General features: G+C 39.1%; 2 protein-coding genes across 3 annotated transcripts in view; both read right to left on the bottom strand.

The window, feature by feature from the left end:
- Nucleotides 1-498: 498 nt before the first annotated feature.
- c1ql3a (complement component 1, q subcomponent-like 3a) lies at nucleotides 499-4,808 on the bottom strand. The gene is made up of 2 exons (XM_067435376.1): nucleotides 3,535-4,808; nucleotides 499-1,782 (listed from the first exon to the last, which is right to left on the bottom strand). Exons 1-2 carry the CDS (start codon nucleotides 4,126-4,128, stop codon nucleotides 1,603-1,605), a joined length of 774 nt encoding a protein of 257 aa, XP_067291477.1. The 5' UTR covers nucleotides 4,129-4,808; the 3' UTR covers nucleotides 499-1,602.
- Nucleotides 4,809-10,575: 5,767 nt separating this feature from the next.
- rsu1 (Ras suppressor protein 1) overlaps nucleotides 10,576-20,837 on the bottom strand; it is a 39,477-nt gene continuing 29,215 nt past the window's right edge. For both annotated transcript variants that reach the window (XM_067435364.1, XM_067435365.1), the window contains exon 9: nucleotides 10,576-11,606. In XM_067435364.1, coding sequence (XP_067291465.1) covers nucleotides 11,504-11,606 — 103 coding nt within the window. In that variant the 3' untranslated portion in view covers nucleotides 10,576-11,503. The remainder of the gene's footprint in view (nucleotides 11,607-20,837) is intronic.

The raw sequence follows: 20,837 nt of genomic DNA, 5'->3' as shown, positions 1-20,837 counted from the left end.
GGTGAAAAAAGAGACAAGACACTAGTATGTACAAATTATTTCAAAAACAGTTGAGTCCCTGGTTGACCTACTACTTCTGCCGAGATTGTGAAGTGCATATTCAATGGACAACTTACTATCCAATGAGGCCACGGGAGAGGATTTATGAATGTAAGTAAACCAAAGCTACTGACATTGGTAGGTCACATGACACTAACAACATGGCGGATGTAGTACTAAGTAGAATTTCATTCATACTAAATAGAACATACTTTTTTAATAGTAAAAGTACTTTACTTACATACTTTTTTCCCGCAAAGTAAATTCAAATCAAATGTAGTAGCTACTCATACAGTACGCGATTTCGGACACACCAATAATTTTTCCTAATTCATACCCAGACAGTGTGTGGCCCAGTGTGTGCATTTCTTGTGTTCCGGATCTGGGCCGACATTATGTTGCTGTCTGGGCAGGCTATAGTGACTGATTCATTGATAGATCAATAAGGAAATGCACATATCTGATCAAATTTCCATTTAATGGAAAATGTATTTGAAGGGATGTAGATGCGAATGAGAATTACAGCAGCAGGACAGGAAAAGAAAAAGAAAAATAATCCTCATATAATAATTCATCACACACATTCCCTGCCATAGATGAGAGTGACGCAGATACATAACGGTCACCTGATGCTCTTTCATATTGAAACCAAAAAAAAAGAGAGAATCATTACCATATTTACACTGAAAATAAGATGCAATATTATTAATCACATTCTGGAAATCTCTGAAGATAGATACACATTTACATATTAACACCCATACTCTGCATAGTGCTCTAAATATCACAAGAAACATATTCCTTCTCGGTCTAGTACGTCTGTGTGCAATAAAAGATGCCAGCTAACATTACACACGAAAAAAAAAAAAACAGGCTTTTGACACCCTGACACTGCAGACTAAAAGTAAATCGCTGAAAGCATCAACTGGAATATTATTTCACGGCAAGCCATTACCACCAAGTTATATTGTTTTGTTTTATGTCCCTAGTTCATAATTAGCACTCACAAACAGTCAGGGAACAAATATCTGCAGTGTTTCCGCAGAGGAACACAAGAGGATCATTTTTGGTCAGGTTACACTGGATATCTAACGGATGATGATACGTTTGGGTTAATGCTTCACGATTCAAACTCATTTAGGCATCCGACTAGTCAGGTATTACCGAGATGGAATTGGAACGTGGTTTACGTTATTGCACATATAGCTGATTATGTCAGGTTACATATTATAAAACATCTCACAGGCTTCTTTGATGGCCACAGACATAGAAAGACACACAGTAACCTCCTCGGAAGCTTCTCGTCCGGACGTCTTTCCTCTGTGATGAAGTGCTTCTTTCTCCGGGCTTTTTTCTTTTTTGGTTCTTGATTTTTGGATTGCAGGGCAAAGAGTTCTGCCTTTAAACCCACATCTAGAGACTAATGATGAGGGGTGTTTGAGCAGGTCTGTCTGCTTGCCCCGGGCCCAAAGGAAAAATATGCGAGAGGACAAAAAGAAGAAGAGGAGGAGGAGGGATAGCAAAGGGGGACGGGATAGGCCGTCTGGAGTAGGTGCGTATGTCCTAATCGGCGTATATAATAAAACCAGAGAAGGTGCTGTACTTGTTGTTGTTTCCCCCATGGGCTTTTCCCCCGTCTAGTTTGATGTAGACTTCGTCTCCGGGCTCCAGGTGAAGAACGGCGCTGTTGCTGGCGTAGTCGTAGTTTTGATCTGCGTCCTGGGCGATGGCACTGGCGCGGACCTGTGGGAGGAAAGGAACACTTAGTGCAACGATGGCAAAATTGCATATAAGGCCTTCTATGCATATATATTAGGTGTCAAGTCGTTACAGACCTAATGAGACCCAGCAAAAACGACAAAAAAAGGATTGGGTAAGGTCTAGAGTTTAGTGATCACATTATGATTGTATAAATAAGTTAATATTAAATGTATAACACATAAATGTAAACATATATTTGGTAATATTGGCACACCCACAAACCTTTGGTTTCAATTAAAACTGCCTAATTGTTTCTTTAAGATACACCAGGATGTAAAACAGTGGCAGGGAGCTTTGTATTTCATTGTAATATAGATATAGATATATACAGTCTAACAAATGTATTCAGACACCTTCAACATTTTCTCACATTATCACAGTTGATTAGCTATAGTTTAGAAAATGGTAATAAAATATGACAAGAACTCAGAGTTAAACTGTGTCAGAACAAATTCATCTTGATAATGTCAGATAACTTTGATAGGAAGGTGTGTAATGGATTACAATCAACCAATCAGCTGTCAGCTGTTATATTTAAGTACATAATTAGATAATACTAATTTAGGTCAGCCAATGACCAAGCAATGATTCATTTTGTTCAGTCTGTGATGTAAAAGGTTACATTAGCAATGAAAGAAAAACCACTTCAGGTCAAAGTGTCTAATTTTTTACTGGTAGTCGACTGTATGAAGAATTTTGGGGGTATAATATGTCACAGCTTACTTTATTTTTCTATCCTCACTTACATAAATGAACTATAGTGTACTGCACCAGCTAAAACTGATATCTGAATCATTTTTGTGTGATTTTACTGTGTGTGTATATTATTAGAATGCCTTTGTTTTAAGTATGTCAAAATATGACACAATTAGGGTTTCAAGATATATATTGATAAATTGTCATGTGAGCAAAAACTGGATCCTGGTGTTACATGAAGCATGCAAAATTTCTTTTGACTCACTCAAGCTGTTGAATCTATTAACACATTTTAAGTTTTTAGCTAAAGTGTGAACACATTCAAGTCATTAATTTTCACCTTGTGAAACCGTTCACCGCAATATAAAATTTTCAACGCTCTTCCTGAAAACTCAATCCAAATTCCTTACTATAGGACACTATTTTATTGAAATAAAGATGCAGAGATTTTTTCATTAGATTTTTTCCCCTCTTCTTGATTAATTTGCTGAAAGGTGATGGATTATAAAAATGTTTTGTCCATAAGCAGAATATATGGAAGAAAGATATTGTTCATTGTTTCAGAATGTATTTCTCGAATCAGAACACCAGAATATGAACATTTCAGCAGTTGATTTAGTGAAATGGTTTAACAAGATAATAATAATTATGATATTACTACTATTAAAATTATTAATAATTTAATTCATACTTGTTTGTGGTCTGCTCATTTTATCCCATATTATATTTCAACAGCCCTAATGGAAAATTATTTTATCATCTACATATAATTATGAGAATATCGAAGTTTTCGATTCACATATTTTGCGATTTTTGTAAAGCTATACGAATCCTCCATTTGGAATTGAACAGAACATTTTCAAGCGTGATTTTCTGAAGATGGAAACAAACTTAGATTAATCCTGTACAGGTATTTTTATGTACCCCTATAAATATTTTAGAGAGAAATAAAAGAAAGAGGTTTATAATTATGTCTATAAATGTTGTGTCATATTTTAGTGCCTTAAGTTGTGCGCGTGTGCACGCGCGCGCGCTCACCTGGTTGTTCTTACACAGATCAGCCCACATGCTGGTTCCGTCTCCTCCTCGCATGAGCACATGGTAGGTGAAGAAGTATATTCCCGGTATGGAGCAGGTGAATTTGCCCGTGGTGGGGTCGTAATGATTCCCGAGATTCGTGACCACGTCGTCAAACTTCAGCAGCTCGTAGCCCTCATGCTGCTTTTTTAGCCCTGCGTAAAAGGCGATTTTGGGCACGGTGCTGTAGGTGGCCGCGCTGATGGCACCGGTGGCCATATTTGGTCCCGGCTGCCCGGGTAATCCAGGTCGTCCCGGTTGCCCCATCTCTCCGGGAGGTCCAGGGGGTCCGGGTGGTCCGGGCTCACCGGGAGGGCCCCTCGGCCCCGCTTTCCCCGGGCGTCCCGGTTCACCTTTCGGACCTTGTATAAAAGTTGGTAAAGACTGCATAAGGTTGCTGTCCCGGACCGGATCTGCGGAGACCGTGCTGGTCGGGGATTTGGTACCGTAAGGATCGCAAACCATCCTGCAGGTGCCGAGCATCTCGTAGTGCGCGGCGGATGTCCCGGCAGAGCTCACCAAAACCGGGATCAGGATCACCAGCACCAGGACCATGACCACACCAAGCACCCCAGCCGCGATCAGCCGCTTCCTGCCGACGAGTCGCGTCAGCACCGGCCGATCCTCCTGTCTGCTTTTGGGCGAAATTTTGAAGGTTGGTGGGGCACCACAACAGATGAGAAAAAAAAAAAAGTCCGATTGGTTTTGTTAACGAACTTTTGGGCTGGGCCCCAACAGCCTCTCTCTTCCTTTTTTTCTTCTTCTTCTTCTTGTCCTCTACTCTCACTTAACTTCTTTTCTGCTGATGTTGGCTCACTCACAGCCCTTCTTCAGCATCAGCACCTCTCCAGAAGCGCATCACCATCAGCGTCTCTCCACATGTGGACGCGCAAAGAAAAACTCCACTGATGGACGAGAAAAGCTGCCCGAGATCCTTGAACACACCCCGGTATCCTGCCCTCGCTTTTAAAGTCTTTACTCTGCGCACAGAAAACGGGATGAGCTGGATAAAGGTGGATGACATGAAAATCTGGAGAACTGAGACGCTCTGCGTGAGTGCGAGTGTGAGCGCAGCGCAGGACACGAGAGAAAAAAGAGGGAGGGAGAGATCCAGCGCTGGCTTTTAACACACAACACGCGAAATCACAGACATACAGAGATCAAACACAGGACAGACAGACAAAAACAAGTCTAGACTGTTAAAATACACTGGAAATATAGCGGGACATATGTTGTCACACTCTATGGGGAACCATTCATTAACATTGCACCAAGATAAATACCTTTTTTAAAATATTAAATATTTATACTTAAGTTAAAAAGGCTATTCAACATATTACAGACTAGCCTACTTAAAGGATTTCCAGCAATATTAGGCCAGCAAAACATTTATATATATTTAAAATAAATACAATATTATGATCATAATAACAGTATTTAAACAATAAAAAATTTTTTTGGGTAACTGATATTGTGATCAATGAAGAGTATAATTTAAATATATAACTTAAATATGATCTGTAAATATATATATATATATATATATTTATATATATATATATATATATATATATATATATATATATATATAGTATATGTGTATATATACACACATATATTATGTTAAAAAAAACTTGTCAGAAGCGAATTGACAGCATATATATACATATACATATATACATACACATGCAAATATTTCTTAAAATATTTAAATGAATAAGTGTGCATATATATATATTATATATATATATACGCACACATACACACAATAATTACACACAGCACACATGTAAACAAAGTTGTTTTGGATGCGATTAATCGATTTGACAGTATATATATATTTTTATTAGGAACACCTGTTCAATTTCTCATTAATGCAATTATCTAATCAACCAATCGCATGGCAGTTACTTCAATGCATTTAGGGGTGTGGTCCTGGTCAAGACAATCTCCTGGACTCCAAACTGAATGTCAGAATGGGAAAGAAAGGTGATTTAAGCAATTTTAAGTGTGGCATTGTTATTGGTGCCAGACGGGCCGGTCTGAGTATTTCACAATCTGCTCAGTTACTGGGATTTTCACACACAATCATTTCTAGGGTTTACAAAGAATGGTGTGAAAAGGGAAAAACATCCAGTATGTGGCAGTCCTGTGGGAGAAAATGCCTTGTTGATGCTAGAGGTCAGAGGAGAATGGGCCGACTGATTGAAGCTGATAGAAGAGCAACTTTGACTGAAATAACCACTCTTAACAACCGAGGTATGCAGCCAAGCATTTGTGAAGCTACAACACGCACAACCTTGAGGCAGATGGGCTACAACAGTAGAAGACCCCACCGGGTACCACTCATCTCCACTACAAATAAGAGGAAAAAGAGGCTACTGTTTGCTACAGTTGAAGACTGGAAAAATTTTGCCTGGTCTGATGATTCTCGATTTCAGTTGAGACATTCAGATGGTAGAGTCAGAATTTGGGGTAAGCAGAATGAGAACATGGATCCATCATGCCTTGTTACCACTGTGCAGACTGGTGGTGGTGGTGTAATGGTGTGGGGGATGTTTTCTTGGCACACTTTAGGCCCCTTAGTGCCAATTGGGCATTGTTTAAATGCCACAGCCTACCTGAGCATTGTTTCTGACCATGTCTATCCCTTTATGACCACCATGTACCCATCCTCTGATGGCTACTTCCAGCAGGATAATGCACCATGTCACAAAGCTTGAATAATTTTAAATTGGTTTCTTGAACATGACAATGAGTTCACTGTACTAAAATGGCCCCACAGTCACCAGATCTCAACCCATAGAGTATCTTTATGTTGTGGTGGAATGAGAGCTTCGTGCCCTGGATGTGCATCCCACAAATCTCCATCAACTGCAAGATGCTCTCCTATCAATATGGGCCAACATTTCTAAAGAATGCTTTCAGCATCTTGTTGAATCAATGCCACGCAGAATTAAGGCAGTTCTGAAAGAGAAAGGGGGTCAAACACAGTATTAGTATGGTGCTCCTAATAATCCTTTAGGAGAGTGTATATATATATATATATACACACACACACACACACTCAGGTTTATGTTTTATATCAAAAGATAAACATTCAGATGAAAAGTTTGGATGCAATACTTAATTTGGACTTTTGAATCAATTTTTTTTTACAACAAATGTGTTACTTTAACTTTTAGACATGCAACCCAAACTTCTGCATTCTTACAGTCCCCCTTTTAGTCAAGTTGATGTTCTAGGTCACTGCACAGTAAAAAATGAAGCTATTGGAAATGTTTATTCACGTATCCCTGAGAATGAGCTTTGAAGGTAACAGCGCAACCACAAAACGACACGTATGCCAATAGTATAGACCTGCCAGTGATGCACTGCCACTACAGGATGCAGGAACAAATCATTCATTTAACTCCAATCTGGGAATCGACCACCTTGCAGTTGCACGACTATGGGCTACTGAACGGTTGAGGTGCATCTCATTCTGTTGAATTCAACAGGTTAGCAACCTCTGTTTCGCATGATTATTGATTAGAAGGACTGGTTGCCTCTAGAGCAGCAGTGGCATTGGCACCGAATCTGTTGTATTGTTTCGAGTTTTGACTCAGCGAGGTCTTGAACGCATCCAATTATCTTTGGACGACACAATGGGCCACTATCCATACTGCTTACCCTGAGCGCTTGATGAAAGTCTAGGCTCAACAGAGTCTCCGACGACGCCGTTTCATTGGTCGGCATGGGACCTGCTCTCCAGAGGAGTTTCCCTCGCCCCATAAATCAAACGGCAAAAATCAATGACCTCGGTTAGCGAGGGCCGTAATGCCCTTCAGCATATGAGCTGCATAGAGAGTACGCCACGAGAAATCGTTTTAAACAGGGTGATAAAACAAACTAAACAAACAAAAAAAGTAATCAAGAGCAGCAAAATCGCTACAAGTCTGTAACTCAGGCAAGGGAAAAAGACATTCAAGGATTTCTCTGAAAGGTCAGTGAGTAATTGTCGGCCGTGCCGCGTGCATGGTGATCCATCGCCATTCGGACTCATTTTTAAACTTCACCGTCCCACTTCCTATCGACGCTGGCAGAAGGATGGGACAAGCTCGGGTCGGGATCTAAAGAACCGTTTCTCCGCGGGGCAAGAGATTGATCGCCAGAAGACTTTGGGCCATAATGAATGTCCAACAGTTTGTGGGAAACTTTTCAAAACCACACCTCCCCAAGACTCATCATTTGAAACGCAAAGAAAACTTTCCAAAAGTGGATGAAGAATTCAGGAGGGCGAGAGACAAGTCGGAGAGTGTGGAAGAGGTTCGGTGCGCGGTGTGGACTTGGCCATTGACAGATGTTCCTGCTGAGCGCAAGAGGAAAGTGTATTAGGGCGAACGCGCGCTGGACAGATGTGCCTGCTGAGAGTGTTCGACAGAACAGAGAGTGTGAACGAGGAGGACAGGGCGACGCACATACGGCGTCTGGAAGGGGTAATAATAATGTGAGCAGAATATTAGCAAAGAGAGACAGGAAATCCCACGCGGCCCTCATGGACCTTCTACAAACACAAGCGCGCACCCCATCAACATCATCTGACTCACAGCATTGAAAGGTCAGCTCCTTTACCCCTGATCTCCTGTCATGGAGGTGGTCCGGACCATGACAGGGCCTCCAATGGGAAAATCATTTTTAGATGTGATGATCCTCTGTAGCCATTTCAGATCACACCCTGCAAATCAAGCATTCTGCTTCAGAACTTTCTTTCTAACTTTAACTTATTTGTCAAGCACACAAAAATCATTTAATCCACCTCATATTGTTCCAAACCTGTATGTTCCGTATCTTCTGTTGGTAACCAGACAGTTGATGGTAGCCATAGTATGTGTTTTCCTAATATGGCTCCCGTCGACTGTTAAAATATGAACACAAAAGAAGAAAGAAACTCATACAGGTCTGGAACAACTTGAGGGTAAGTGATGACAAAATATTCATTTTTGGGTAAACAAATTGTGCAACTGAGAAAACAGACACAAGAATACACGCTGAAAAAGCTTATTTTTACATGCAAATTTACAATCGGGTTATACTTGTGTGAGCCTTTTTAAGTTTAAAAGCACTCAATTGTCAATAGCGTAGCAATGAATGAAGCACAGCTCACACAGTCACTTTCAAACCAATCAACTTTAAATTGGTCGATTCGGCAAATTCAAGTGAACCAATTTGAACCCATTGTGAAATCTGAGTGGGGAAAATATAACACTCTAAAAAATGCTGGGTTAAAAACAACCCAAGTTGAACCCAGTGAATGGACCCATTCAAACAACCCAATTTCTGTGTTTGTCCATTTTCCATTTGTCCAGTTTTAAACCCAGCTTTTTTTAGAGTGTAAAGAACATAAGGAATCCCTACATTAGGAACAACAGAATTCCGTCACAGAATAAAACATTTTAAAAGATAATTATGACTTTTTATCTCTCATTTGGGAGTTTACCTCTGGCAATTTTAATTTTTTTCACAGAATTGCCAGATGACATCGCAATTGCGAGTTTTTAAGTCAGAACTGTGAGATAAAGGCTCAGTTTCACAAACAGGGCTTAGGCTAAGATAGGATTAGGCCTTAGTTCAATTAGGACATTTAAGTAACTTTTATATACGTACCCTCAAAAAAACAACAACTGGTGTGCATCTTGAGACAAAACAATGACACTAGACATATTTTAAGACATCTCCGTGCAAGTTTCTTTCAGTTAAAGCAGCTCAAACATGCATTTTACTCTAGGACTAGCTTAAGCCTTGAACCTTGACTTTTTTTTGTGTGTGTCGGAAACAAGCTTATATGTGCACTTATGCTGGTTGAAAATTCCCAAATTAGCTAATCATGGTTCTAATTTATGGAGGCAACAAAAATGAGATTTGTTTGGAGAAATAGATGAAAGTAAGCCTGGGGAAAGCGGTCTCATCTCTGGTTGGTGCAGGACTTCCACTGGAATGGGCGTCAGGGTTCAGATAGGGTAGTTACAACACATACCAGTAGGAGTTAATAGAGCCATGCCAACAACAGCTTCATTTGGTTTACATGCACAATATTAAGGAGTAGTTCATGTTCGAAATTCAATCATTTCAATAGGAATCTACGCATTTATATATTTAACATGAAGGCAAAAAATTTCCCCCATGCAGATTTCACAATGGGTTCAAATTGGTTCACTTGAATTTGCCGAATCGACCAATTTAAAGTTGATTGGTTTGAAAGTGACTGTGTGAGCTGTGCTTCATTCATTGCTACGCTATTGACAATTGAGTGCTTTTAAACATAAAACGACACACACAAGTATAACCCGATTGTAAATTTGCATGTAAAAATAAGCTATTTCAACGTGTATTCTTGTGTCTGTTTACTCAGTTGCACAATTTGTGTATGTTGTAAATCTATTCTCACGTAAATTGTCAGATTCAATTAAACGCAAACAATTGTTACATGAATGAGAAGTCTTTAAAGTAAAAAACATTATGTGGTGATACCAGTACCGTTCAAAAGATTGGGGTCAGTGAGATTTTTATTTTCAAAGAAATGTATACTTTCTTTTTGCAAGGATGCAATAAATTAAAGTACCAACTTTTATACTATTCCAAATACATGCGGTTCTTTTAAAATTTCTGTTAAAGGATCCTAAAAAAAATGTTATATGGTTTCCACAAAAATATTATACAACTGTTTTTCAACATTGATAATAATCAGAAATGATTTCTGAAGGATCATATGACACAGAAGACTGGAGTAATGATGCTGAAAATTCAGCTTTGGCATCACGAGAATAATATTTAATTGTAATAATTGTACATATTTTTGGTAATTTGGATCAAATAAATGGAGTCTTGGTGAGCAGCAGAGACTTTTTATTTTTTTTACGTTTAAAAAAAAAATCTTACCAACCCCAAACTTTTAAATGGAAGACACATAGAAGGATGTATGAACTAATGATTCACCTGACTACTGAAAGAAAAACTGAATCGTCCAACAAAATGATAATTTTATTTCAATGTCAAAAATTCAGTACATAGCACACTGATAAGTGTGCACATGATAAAAGATGTGAAAATATTACAACTTTAAACGTGATTTTGAAACAGTTTGTGACCTTTTTTAAAATAAACAAACAACAAAACATCCATAAAAAAGTCAAACTTAAATTCAGCCAAGCTTTGCAGAATTACATGGTGTTAGTGTACGCAATCTGTAGTGAAAGACGACAGCAGAAATGACAATTATTAACCGCAAACTGGTTCTTTACAAACGCTGTATATAGTTCTGTAAAAAGTTGCACCGTCATGTTAACTCGGATACATAGTAAGAAACAATGGCCAACCGCTTCAAAGAACACCATCTGTGGTTTGTTGCGATATCTTGTTGACCCTCTCAAATGGCCACCGGGGTGTTTCTGTCTGGTATCTGCTGTGTACCACCTGAAACTCCCGTTTGCAGCCATTCATATCTGTCATTAAGAGGCAGAGAAGGCAGTCAGCGGTGTACCCCCGGAGACCTGACACAATCCTGCTCAGACTCCACTAAGACCCCCAAACTCCTGCTAAATCCCTCTTCGGCTACAAAACACTCGTCACCACCTCCCACAATTCACTGCTCCCCTCATCTGGATGGTTGAATAGGACAACACTCCCGCCGCCTCTCAAGAGACGCAACAGACACGTGTTCAGGAATCTGATTAGCACCCAACGCAGGTCCGAAGTAGGCAGAAAGTGGCATTGGACAAGGACACTTCTTAAAAATGGAAGTAATGATTGCCGTGTATCAAGCCATTTGGCGATTGCATGATTAACATAATACTGAAGCAATAAAAAAAAACATACTTTATGAATAAATATCAAACGAAGAAGGCACATGCAGTGAGGTTCATCTCGGATGGTCGGTTGAATCGGCTCTTCTTCACTTGTTCTTGGCCGCCAGCGGCTTGCGGCTGATCTTCTTTGATTTGTCGGCATTCTTTTTGGGCGCCTCTGGGTTGGCCTGCATGTGTCGCCCGTAAAGACTGCAAAACACAAACAGACATTGTGTGATCACACCTGGCCGCTCGTAGGTTCTGCAAAAGGCTTGAATACAGAGTAGCGAGAAAGAGGAGTTATATTTTTAGTGTTAACCAGCGGAAAGAGGATTAATTGAGTCCAACACACTGACGGGTCCCCCACTGGGACACTGAACTCTCTGTGCTGTCCAACACCCCTCGGCTACAGCTGTGTATGGCACAGAGAGACAATTATCCACAACTACCCAACACACAGAGCTGAGAGAGAGAAAGAGAGAGAGGAGGACATGTAGGGAAAGCAATTTCCAGTCCAGTGGTCCCTCTCTATTTCAGCAGCACTCAAAAGCTGGGTTCAGTGATATAAAGGAGAAGACAAAGAGAAAAGAGAGAGTAAGAAACAGACTTTAAGTGAATGAGAGTGACAATGTTTATTACGGAGGATTCATTGGCTCTGTACCAAAACCTCTACTGCCTACATATAGGCAACATCCTGAAAGAAACCGATTTGAAACCCTTTACCGAATTCTCTCAAGTCAATTTATGAAGCAGCCATCTTGGTAACGCCACCAGGCAGCTACATTTTAGGCAAACTAGTAAAGCTCCTATCAACTTGATCGGAGATAGAGCAACAAAACAACAATGGCATCATAAATTTAGCTGCTTGTTCTAAAATCACGCACACACACATTTATCAGGCAAAAAACAAAAAATCATTGGATCTGTTAACTGAAAGGCGGGTCTTTCAGATCTTGAAGTCGATATTAACTGGAAATTACAACAGACCTTTCTTCCCTATTTGACTACCTTTCTTCTGTGAAACACAAAACACGATATTTTGTCTTAATGTTTTTTTTTCCCTCTGTACAATTCAATTCAAAATGAAAGCCCATTTCTGCCACAAGAAAAAAAAAACATTTGGTGAATCATAATTACCAAATGATGACATATGAGATAAAAAAAAAAGTCAAAAATCAGATAAACAGTCATAGTTATGACAAATCATAATTATGAGTTTTCTTCCACACACACACACACACAAAATCTCAAGCTTTGGTAAATCATAATTGTCATAATTATGAGGAAAAAAGTAAATTATGACATCAAAACATAAAACATTCCGACATTGTTGAAGTTGAAAATTATTAAACTACAAGTTGAAAATTATGACATTTTTTTTTTTTTTTCCTTTTATGTCATAATCATTATATGTCTTAAAACAATTATGAAGCCATATAGGTCATAATTTTTTATTGTCATTCAAAAGTTGTTGTTGTAGCCCTCAACTGATGTTAATGTTGACATGTTGTGTTTTGGCCTGAAGCTCCGCCCTCCACCTATCTACCAATCACAAAGTCAGTAGTGTTTGGGCATCCGGGTTGCCAGATCTGCTTTAGTTACCACAGCTGCAGCTACAAACTTTCCTGCAGCCTATCTGGCAACCTCGAGTCAGGGGGAGAGGGGATTGTGATTGTAGTACCAGTTTTGGCCACAATCTTACATACAGTTCCTTTAAATTAAATAATTTATATAAAAAAACAGATATTCTCTGTTTATGTAACCCATCTGAAAACAGCAAGAGGTCCAGTTTCTCCAGCGCAGCCTCATTAACTTTAGTGTGACCACACCCACACGCACGCAAATGATTCACATGCAAATCATCCACGAGGAAGGAACCCGAACCTGCAAATGCCTCCGTCACATCACAACAAATGCTGCGTCCCAATTCGCCTACTTATACTACATCCTAAAAGTATGTACTTATTTTGTGAAGAAAAAGTACATACTTTTGAGTGTGTAGCAGAAAAGTATGCAAGCTTCGGGACATACTACTTCATCATCTTTAACGGACTCTGTCTCTTAGTTACATGCATCCCGTCACCGTTTATCTGCCTTGTCAATCATCGTCAGATTCGTCACGGTTAAAATCCTCCACATTCAGTTTAATTTGCTACCATATCGGTGAGAAATGTAGCCGCACATCGTTCTGCCATGTGTGGGTGTTTAATGCAGAGACCCTTCTCGTGTGTTTGCAGTTTAAATATAATGATGCATTTAAAACTTAATGGCCAAACGCGTCATTACAAAAGTTCACAATGCTGCTGCGGGTGTAATATAATGTGGACAACACTGAATAAACATATTTTTGTCAGGTTAAATACTGATAGTTGGTCACTCAAACCCCTTTATCTGAACCTCTCTACTTAACCGTCGGACTCACACATCAATCATGTTTTTAGTTTTTTAATGCTTTTTATCCGCGTTTGTAGTTCTAATCGAATCCTCGTCGCAATGGGTTGTGGGCAATATCAGCCGTTAGAGTGCACATCGATCCGTACTTCAAATTCTGACTGGAAATAGTAAACCATCCGGGCATCTTTGGAATACTCTTTTCAACATACTACGATTTGGGACATACTAATTCTATTTTCGAGTACTATTTAGTATGGATAGTATGCAAATTGGGACGCAGGGAAAGACTCATTGTCTTTCGTCATTCTTCTGATTTTCATCGAGTACGGAAGACACGCTGCGAGTTTACCTTGGATTTACCTCAGAATTAGAAGAACGTGATTTTAAGATGAGAATTTTTTAGGTAAAACATTTAATCTCAATTATATTAGCGTTTAGTGATGCATAAACTTCACATTGTAGGCTACTAGTTGAAGTATTTCCAGACTAAAATGTGTGAAATCAACAGAAACATGCAGAAGTGCGCTTCCATATTATATCTTCAAAATGTTCTGTGTTCACACATGACATTAGGGTGAGTAACTGGTGCAAGAATTTCCATTTTGGTGGGAACTATTCCTTAAAAATGCTGTCTATGTAGGCATCATGCTGGGTTTCAGAACACAGCCTTTATCTGTACAGCAGTTCCGCTGCTTCTGTTATCTCATTAATACTTCTCCCTGATTGGATGTTGACACAGTTGCTGGTGATTGCAGGGTTTGCGGCTCTACGCCAAGCATATCTGGACCATGACTATGACATTCCCAAGTGTAATTAAGAATACTATTTGAGGGAGAATTCTAATTGCAGTGCAGTGAAATGTCAAGCGGCAGCTCAGATTCATGACTAAAGTTCATATCAAATATTTACAAAGGACCACACACGGCCCGAGCGGAGAGAGAGCAGACGTTCTCGGACCAGCTCTTAACGTTTGAACCGTTTTAATCACATTGCAAGAGGAAGTCACTAAATATTCTTACTGTAAGCAGTCATTCAGCGGTTACTTACTGCGAAAGGACTTACAGTTAAAGAGGTTAAAGGAATAGCTCAGCCAATGATGAGATTTATTGCACTTGTATACTTTCAAATACAAAGCGGCAATACATCTCAATGACAAAACCAACAATGTTTGACATATTTAACTTCAAACTGAGCATCTTGATGTGCCATATTTGAAGGGACGAGAATGCCAGTGTGGTTGTGATAACCAAATGACATAATTGATGTGAAACATCTGAGCTACGACGGAGGGTCATCATAAGCAACAAAATGTCATCCTTTTCCCAACACAACTCATATGGCTTCATTGATTTGGAACAGAATGCATGGACTTATGCAGTAGTCGTATAAACTACTTTTATGATGCTTTTGGTAATTTTTGGAGCTCAATGACCTCTGGTGAAATGTTCTTAGTCCCTACTAGAATAAAGAAAAGACAAGATTTATTAATTTACAGATTTTGTTTTGTTTTGGTGACAGCTCATTGAATGCTCTTTACACACTTTTTCAACCAATACCCCACAATCCGAGAACAAAGCAAAGCAGGTTTGAAAAATGAAAACCCCTTTTCCCCACTAAGTTTGTACATGATCTGTTTTTAGTGTTGTGAATTGTCAGTGCAGACAGACTGAGCACTTCTCTCATCAACAAGTCAGTCATTCTCTCTCGTTCATTCTGTCTCTTTGTATCTCTCTTAAGCACCAAGCTGCCTGTCCATCTGCGTGGTCCTGTCTGAGGCTCTTCCCTTGGGGCACGGAGGTTCCCGTTCTTTCCTGCCTCCTCTGGAGCTGCCCAGCCAGGCGCAGAGGCAAGAGCCCAGCGGGGAGGCACTACTCAAGCCCCCACGGACCCTCAGAGTATGACAATATCAGAGACCTCCAATACAGCTTTTTATCTCACACATCCAAGAGAAAAACACACACCCACATGTGGTTTATAGGGACTCTCCATAAAAAAAAAAAAAACTTTTTTTTAACCCATAGGATGTGTCCTCATAATTCATCTTATGTTATAATACCCATGTCCTCATAAACCATATAAGAACGCATATACATGCACACACTTCACATCCCAAAAATTAGCATTGACTGTTAAGTGTATGCATGTGCTGGTAAAGCATGTCTCTTCATATGTTTAAAACAGTGTTTGGTGTTCAAAATACAGTGTATATAAGACCAAGAGGGTTTCACTTACAGGAAAAAGAGAAAGAAGCCATTGCCAAAAAATAAAATGACAACAATATTAACAATATTAATATTTCCAGTCTGTTTGACAGGGACAATACACATAAATTAACACACTGAAGGAAATCTACCACATTTAGCTGAAGATCTTTTCATCCGTTGTCACATTATTGCTAACGGAATGAAACATAAAACATAAATAAAATAAAAATATAAAAGTTGAGTAAAATATTCAAATAACATTAAAATCAAACATAATAATGAAATAAGTAAAATAAAACAAAACAAAATACAATACAATACAGTAAATATAAAAAAATACTAAAAATAAAAAAATGCAATTTATTTATTAAGCCAAATTTAAGCCATTGCTAAAATCATTTAAGTTCTTTTTTTTCTCATTAATGTACACACAGCACCCCATATTGACAGAAAAACACAGAATTGTTGACATTTTTGCAGATTTATTAAAAAAGAAAACCTGAAATATATACCTAAGTATTCAGACCCTGTTCTGTGACACTCATATATTTAACTCAGGTGCTGTCCATTTCTTCTGATCATCCTTGAGATGGTTCTACAACTTCTTTGAGTTCAGCTGTGTTTGATTATACTGATTAGACTTGATTAGGAAGGCCACACAACTGTCTATACAAGACCTTACAGCTCACAGTGCTTGCCAGAGCAAATGAGAATCATGAGCTCAAAGGAACTGCCTGAAGAGCTCAGAGACAGAATTGTGGCAAGGTACAGATCTGGCCACGGTTACAACAACAATTCTGCTGCACTTAAGGTTCCTAAGAGCACAGTGGTCTCCATAATCCTTAAATGGAAGACGTTTGGGATGAAGGAGAACCCTTACTAGAGCTGGCCATCCGGGCAAACTGAGCTATCGGGGGAGAAGAGCCTTGGTGAGAGAGGTAAAGAAGAACCCAAAGATCACTGTGGCTGAGCTCCAGAGATGCAGTCGGGAGATGGGAGAAACTTGTAGAAAGTCAACCATCACTGCAGCCCTCCACCAGTCGGGGCTTTATGGCAGAGTGGCCCAACGGAAGCCTCTACTCAGTGCAAGACACATGAAAGCCTACATGGAGTTTGCTAAAAAAAAAACACCTGAAGAACTCTAAGGTGGTGAGAAATAAGATTACCTGGTATGATGAGACCAAGATAGAACTTTTTGGCCTTAAAGGGTTAGTTCATCCAAAAATGAAATTGATGTCTTAATGACTCACCCCAATGTTGTTCCACACCTGTAAGACCTCCGTTCATCTTCGGAACACAGTTTAAGATATTTTATATTTAGTCAGAAAGCGTATCTAAGTGTATGCACACTATACTGTCCATGTCCAGAAAGGGAATAAAAACATAATCAAAGTAGTCCATATGTGACATCAGTGGGTTATTAGAATCTCTTTAAGCATCGAAAATACATTTTGGTCAAAAAATAACAAAAAATGTGAATTTATTCAGCATTGTCTTCTCTTCCGCGTTTGTTTTCAAACCTCAAATAAAGATTAAAATGGTCATGAATCAGCGGATTGATTCATGATTCGGATCACCAATGTCAATGTGAAATCAATGTGATTTTCAGCAGTTTGACACGTGGCAGTCAATAAGCTGATTCATGACCGTTTGATTCTTTATTTAAAGTTTGAAAACAAACGTGGGACTAAATATAAAATATCTTAAACTGTGTTCTGAAGATGAACGGAGGTCTTACGGGTGTGGAACGACATTAGGGTGAGTCATTAATGACATCAATTTTATTTTTGGGTGAACTAACCCTTTAATTCTAAGTGGTATGTGTGGAGATAACCAGGCACTGCTCACCACCTGTTTAATACAGTCCCAACAGTGAAGCATGGTAGTGGCAGCATCATGCTGTGGGGGTGTTTTTCAGCTGCAGGGACAGGATGACTGGTTGCAATCGAGGGAAAGATGAATGCGGACAAGTACAGGGATATCCTGGATGAAAACTTTCTCCAGAGTGCTCAAGACCTCAAACTGGGCCGAAGGTTCAATTTCCAACAAGACAATGACCCTTAGCACACAGCTAAAATAACGAAGGAGTGGCTTCACAACAAGCCCTGACTTAAACCCAATTGAGCATCTCTGGAGAGACCTGAAAATGGCTGTCCACCAGCAATTACCATCCAACCTGACAGAACTGGAGAGGATCTGCAAGGAGGAATGGCAGACTATTCCCAAAAAGACTCATGGCTGTATTAGATCAAAAGGGTGCTTCTACTAAATACCGAGTAAAGGGTCTGAATACTTAGGGCCATGTGATATTTCAGTTTTTCTTTTTTAATAAATCTTCATTTTGGGGTTTTTCGTACCCACTTTTATATTTATATATATATATATATATATATATATATATATATATATATATATATATATATATATATATATATATATATATATTTTTTTTTTATAATCCTTGAAAAAATTAATAACAGATTGAATGATTATGGGCTTCCAAAATATGAGTATAATAAAAAGAAATGCATTTTATATGTATTTTTGTTCTTTTTGCCATTTTTGTTGATTTGTGGTGACAGCTCAATGTCTTACTAGGCACTAAACATTAGGCAATTTTCCCAATGTAAACATTTTTTGATTTATTTATTAATTGTAGTTTTTAATTAAGAATTTGAATTAAACATTTGTAACTGTCAGAACCAAACGACATGCTCATTCAAAGATCAGGTGACTTTAAAAGGGTTCATGTTTGATTCTCTTGATATGATCACACAGGCAAAAGGATTTTTACAAAGCCGAGAACATCGAGCCCGTATGTCCATGCAAGAAAGAAAACGAAAGTTGTGTTTGTATGTGCGTAGACTGCGAGCCATTTCTGAGCTGACTGAAGGAATCAGTGTTGACAGATGCACGTAGATGTTTGCGCTGGTGTCAGGGCTAAATTGGGCTGTTTTACAGGAGGCTGATATGCAGGGTGGTGTGAGCTGAATCTGAAAGCCATTCTCTCTCTGTCAGTGTCCCGCAGGCTTGACGGACCCTCTGTCAGGAAGACAACACTCAGAGGAACTCCCACCGCATCTAACACAATGTCTAAAGATCAAGCCATGAAGGTCCTGTAATGCTGTCATCAACTGACCAAAGACTGAGTCAGAATCCTGTCCAACAACCAAACTCTATAATGTCAAATACTCGTCTCAAAGCCTTTTTAAATGACTGATGTCTGACTCCTGAATGAATCATACTGATTCACAAAGTGTTTAAAAACTACTCTTTCAACCTGTGCGATGGCTGACAACATAAATCAAAAACAGTGATGAATGACATAAAACACCTCTGGAATACTTGATTCTGATTGGTCAACTGCAGCATTCTGCAATACATTTTTGTACTTTGTCCACTAAACTGTATAAACAACTGAGGCAACTTATTTCTTTACTGATTTGTTTTGCTCTTGTTTTGCGGACTTTTTAGAAATTGAAAAAAAGAGTTAGTTTTTTTTATCTGTAAAGTAGCCACGGAATGGGCCAATGAACTGTCCACTATGTGGTTCAGACTCATGACCGGGAACAAACAAACACATTTACACAACTCCGTTTCTGCATCCACGGTTTCTTTGAGGCTGGGTTCTTTAGGAAGCTGGAATTTCTTTCCTTCAGAACCAGAAACACACACTTCTTTAGTGACACTGTTGATTTTATGGTCTAAAAGCTAAATGACAGCGCTGCCAACGGCTTCAGTATCTCAAACAAAGCACATTGATGGACGTGCTCTCACTCTTGCTCTGGTAGATGTGCGCACACTCTTCCGGATTGTGCCCATACAAGGATTTCTGCCCTTTATGACGTCATACGGGGCCATATATCAGAAAAAAAAGTTCAGAAACTAGTTTGAACTGAAGGAGTGTATTTGGCATAGAAAAACTTGGTCATACGTTTAACTCGATTTTTAAAATTTTGGCCATCTTTAGCATGATAATCCAATTTTAACAGTGTAAATAAGTCAGAATGCATGCATTTGAAGATATCAGCATCTAAAACCTATTGAAATATTTGTATTTGTCATGACATATTGGCATCCGATTAAAAAGAAGGAGGGAAAGATACTATTTAATAACATGTTACATCAGCTGGAAAGAGAACAAAGATATTTCCTGATAAATGCAGAGCTAATGTTGCTGCATCTTTAAAAGGGAAAGTGTCATATAAATCTGCGATTTCACTCTTTATATCGTCATATAACAGCATACCTTCAAAACTGTTGTCTGGTAAGGATGGGAAAATCTTGCCCTGGTCTAAAAAAACATGTTACCACAGCAGCAATGCAGTGCTGAGCGGCTACAGAGTAAACATACAGATTTATTCCCCATTTATCTGCTTTCCTCATCATTTACAGCCAATTAAAAGTGGACCGGGACAGCAAAATCTACAGAAGCTGCTCCCAGACGCAGCCAGAGACTGTCTTTTTCTTGCGAGTGCTCCAGTTACACATGGGATAATTAATCTCAGTTAAAGTCAAGAGTGTCTAACACAGTCAGGGTGGCCGGTCATAAGTGTGTGTGTGTGAGTGTGTCAGAGACGGTGTTTTTCACATAGTGGTTTCTAAAGCATGTTCAGGTATGTCAGAGGTGAGAGGGAATGAATTAATGATAAATGTGTGGGTGACTTGTGAATCATTGATCGGTCATTGAGGTTGGAGGTAATTTGTAATTGATGTTCCAGCTGCTATTGCATTACATGAGATCTGAGATTATAGAGAATGAGATCAGGTAAACAAGCTTTAGACTCATGGATCTCAATACAGCAGTGGCAAACACGGTCTAAATTGAAATAGCTTAAACCTG

Source organism: Pseudorasbora parva, chromosome 24 (assembly GCF_024679245.1).
Source record: "Pseudorasbora parva isolate DD20220531a chromosome 24, ASM2467924v1, whole genome shotgun sequence".
Taxonomy (NCBI): Eukaryota; Metazoa; Chordata; class Actinopteri; order Cypriniformes; family Gobionidae; genus Pseudorasbora; species Pseudorasbora parva.
The sequence above is the reverse complement of the archived record's forward strand: the minus strand, read 5'-3'. Positions and strand labels throughout refer to the sequence as shown.

What these genes read in the sequence shown, in the direction of transcription:
- c1ql3a (XM_067435376.1), bottom strand. Translation starts at nt 4,128, where the DNA reads ATGGTCCTGGTGCTGGTGATCCTGATCCCGGTTTTGGTGAGCTCTGCC. An exon ending in ATCTGTGTAAGAACAACCAG is followed by an intron (nt 1,783 to 3,534) that starts GTGAGCGCGCGC and finishes TTCCTCCCACAG; the next exon opens with GTCCGCGCCAGTGCCATCGC.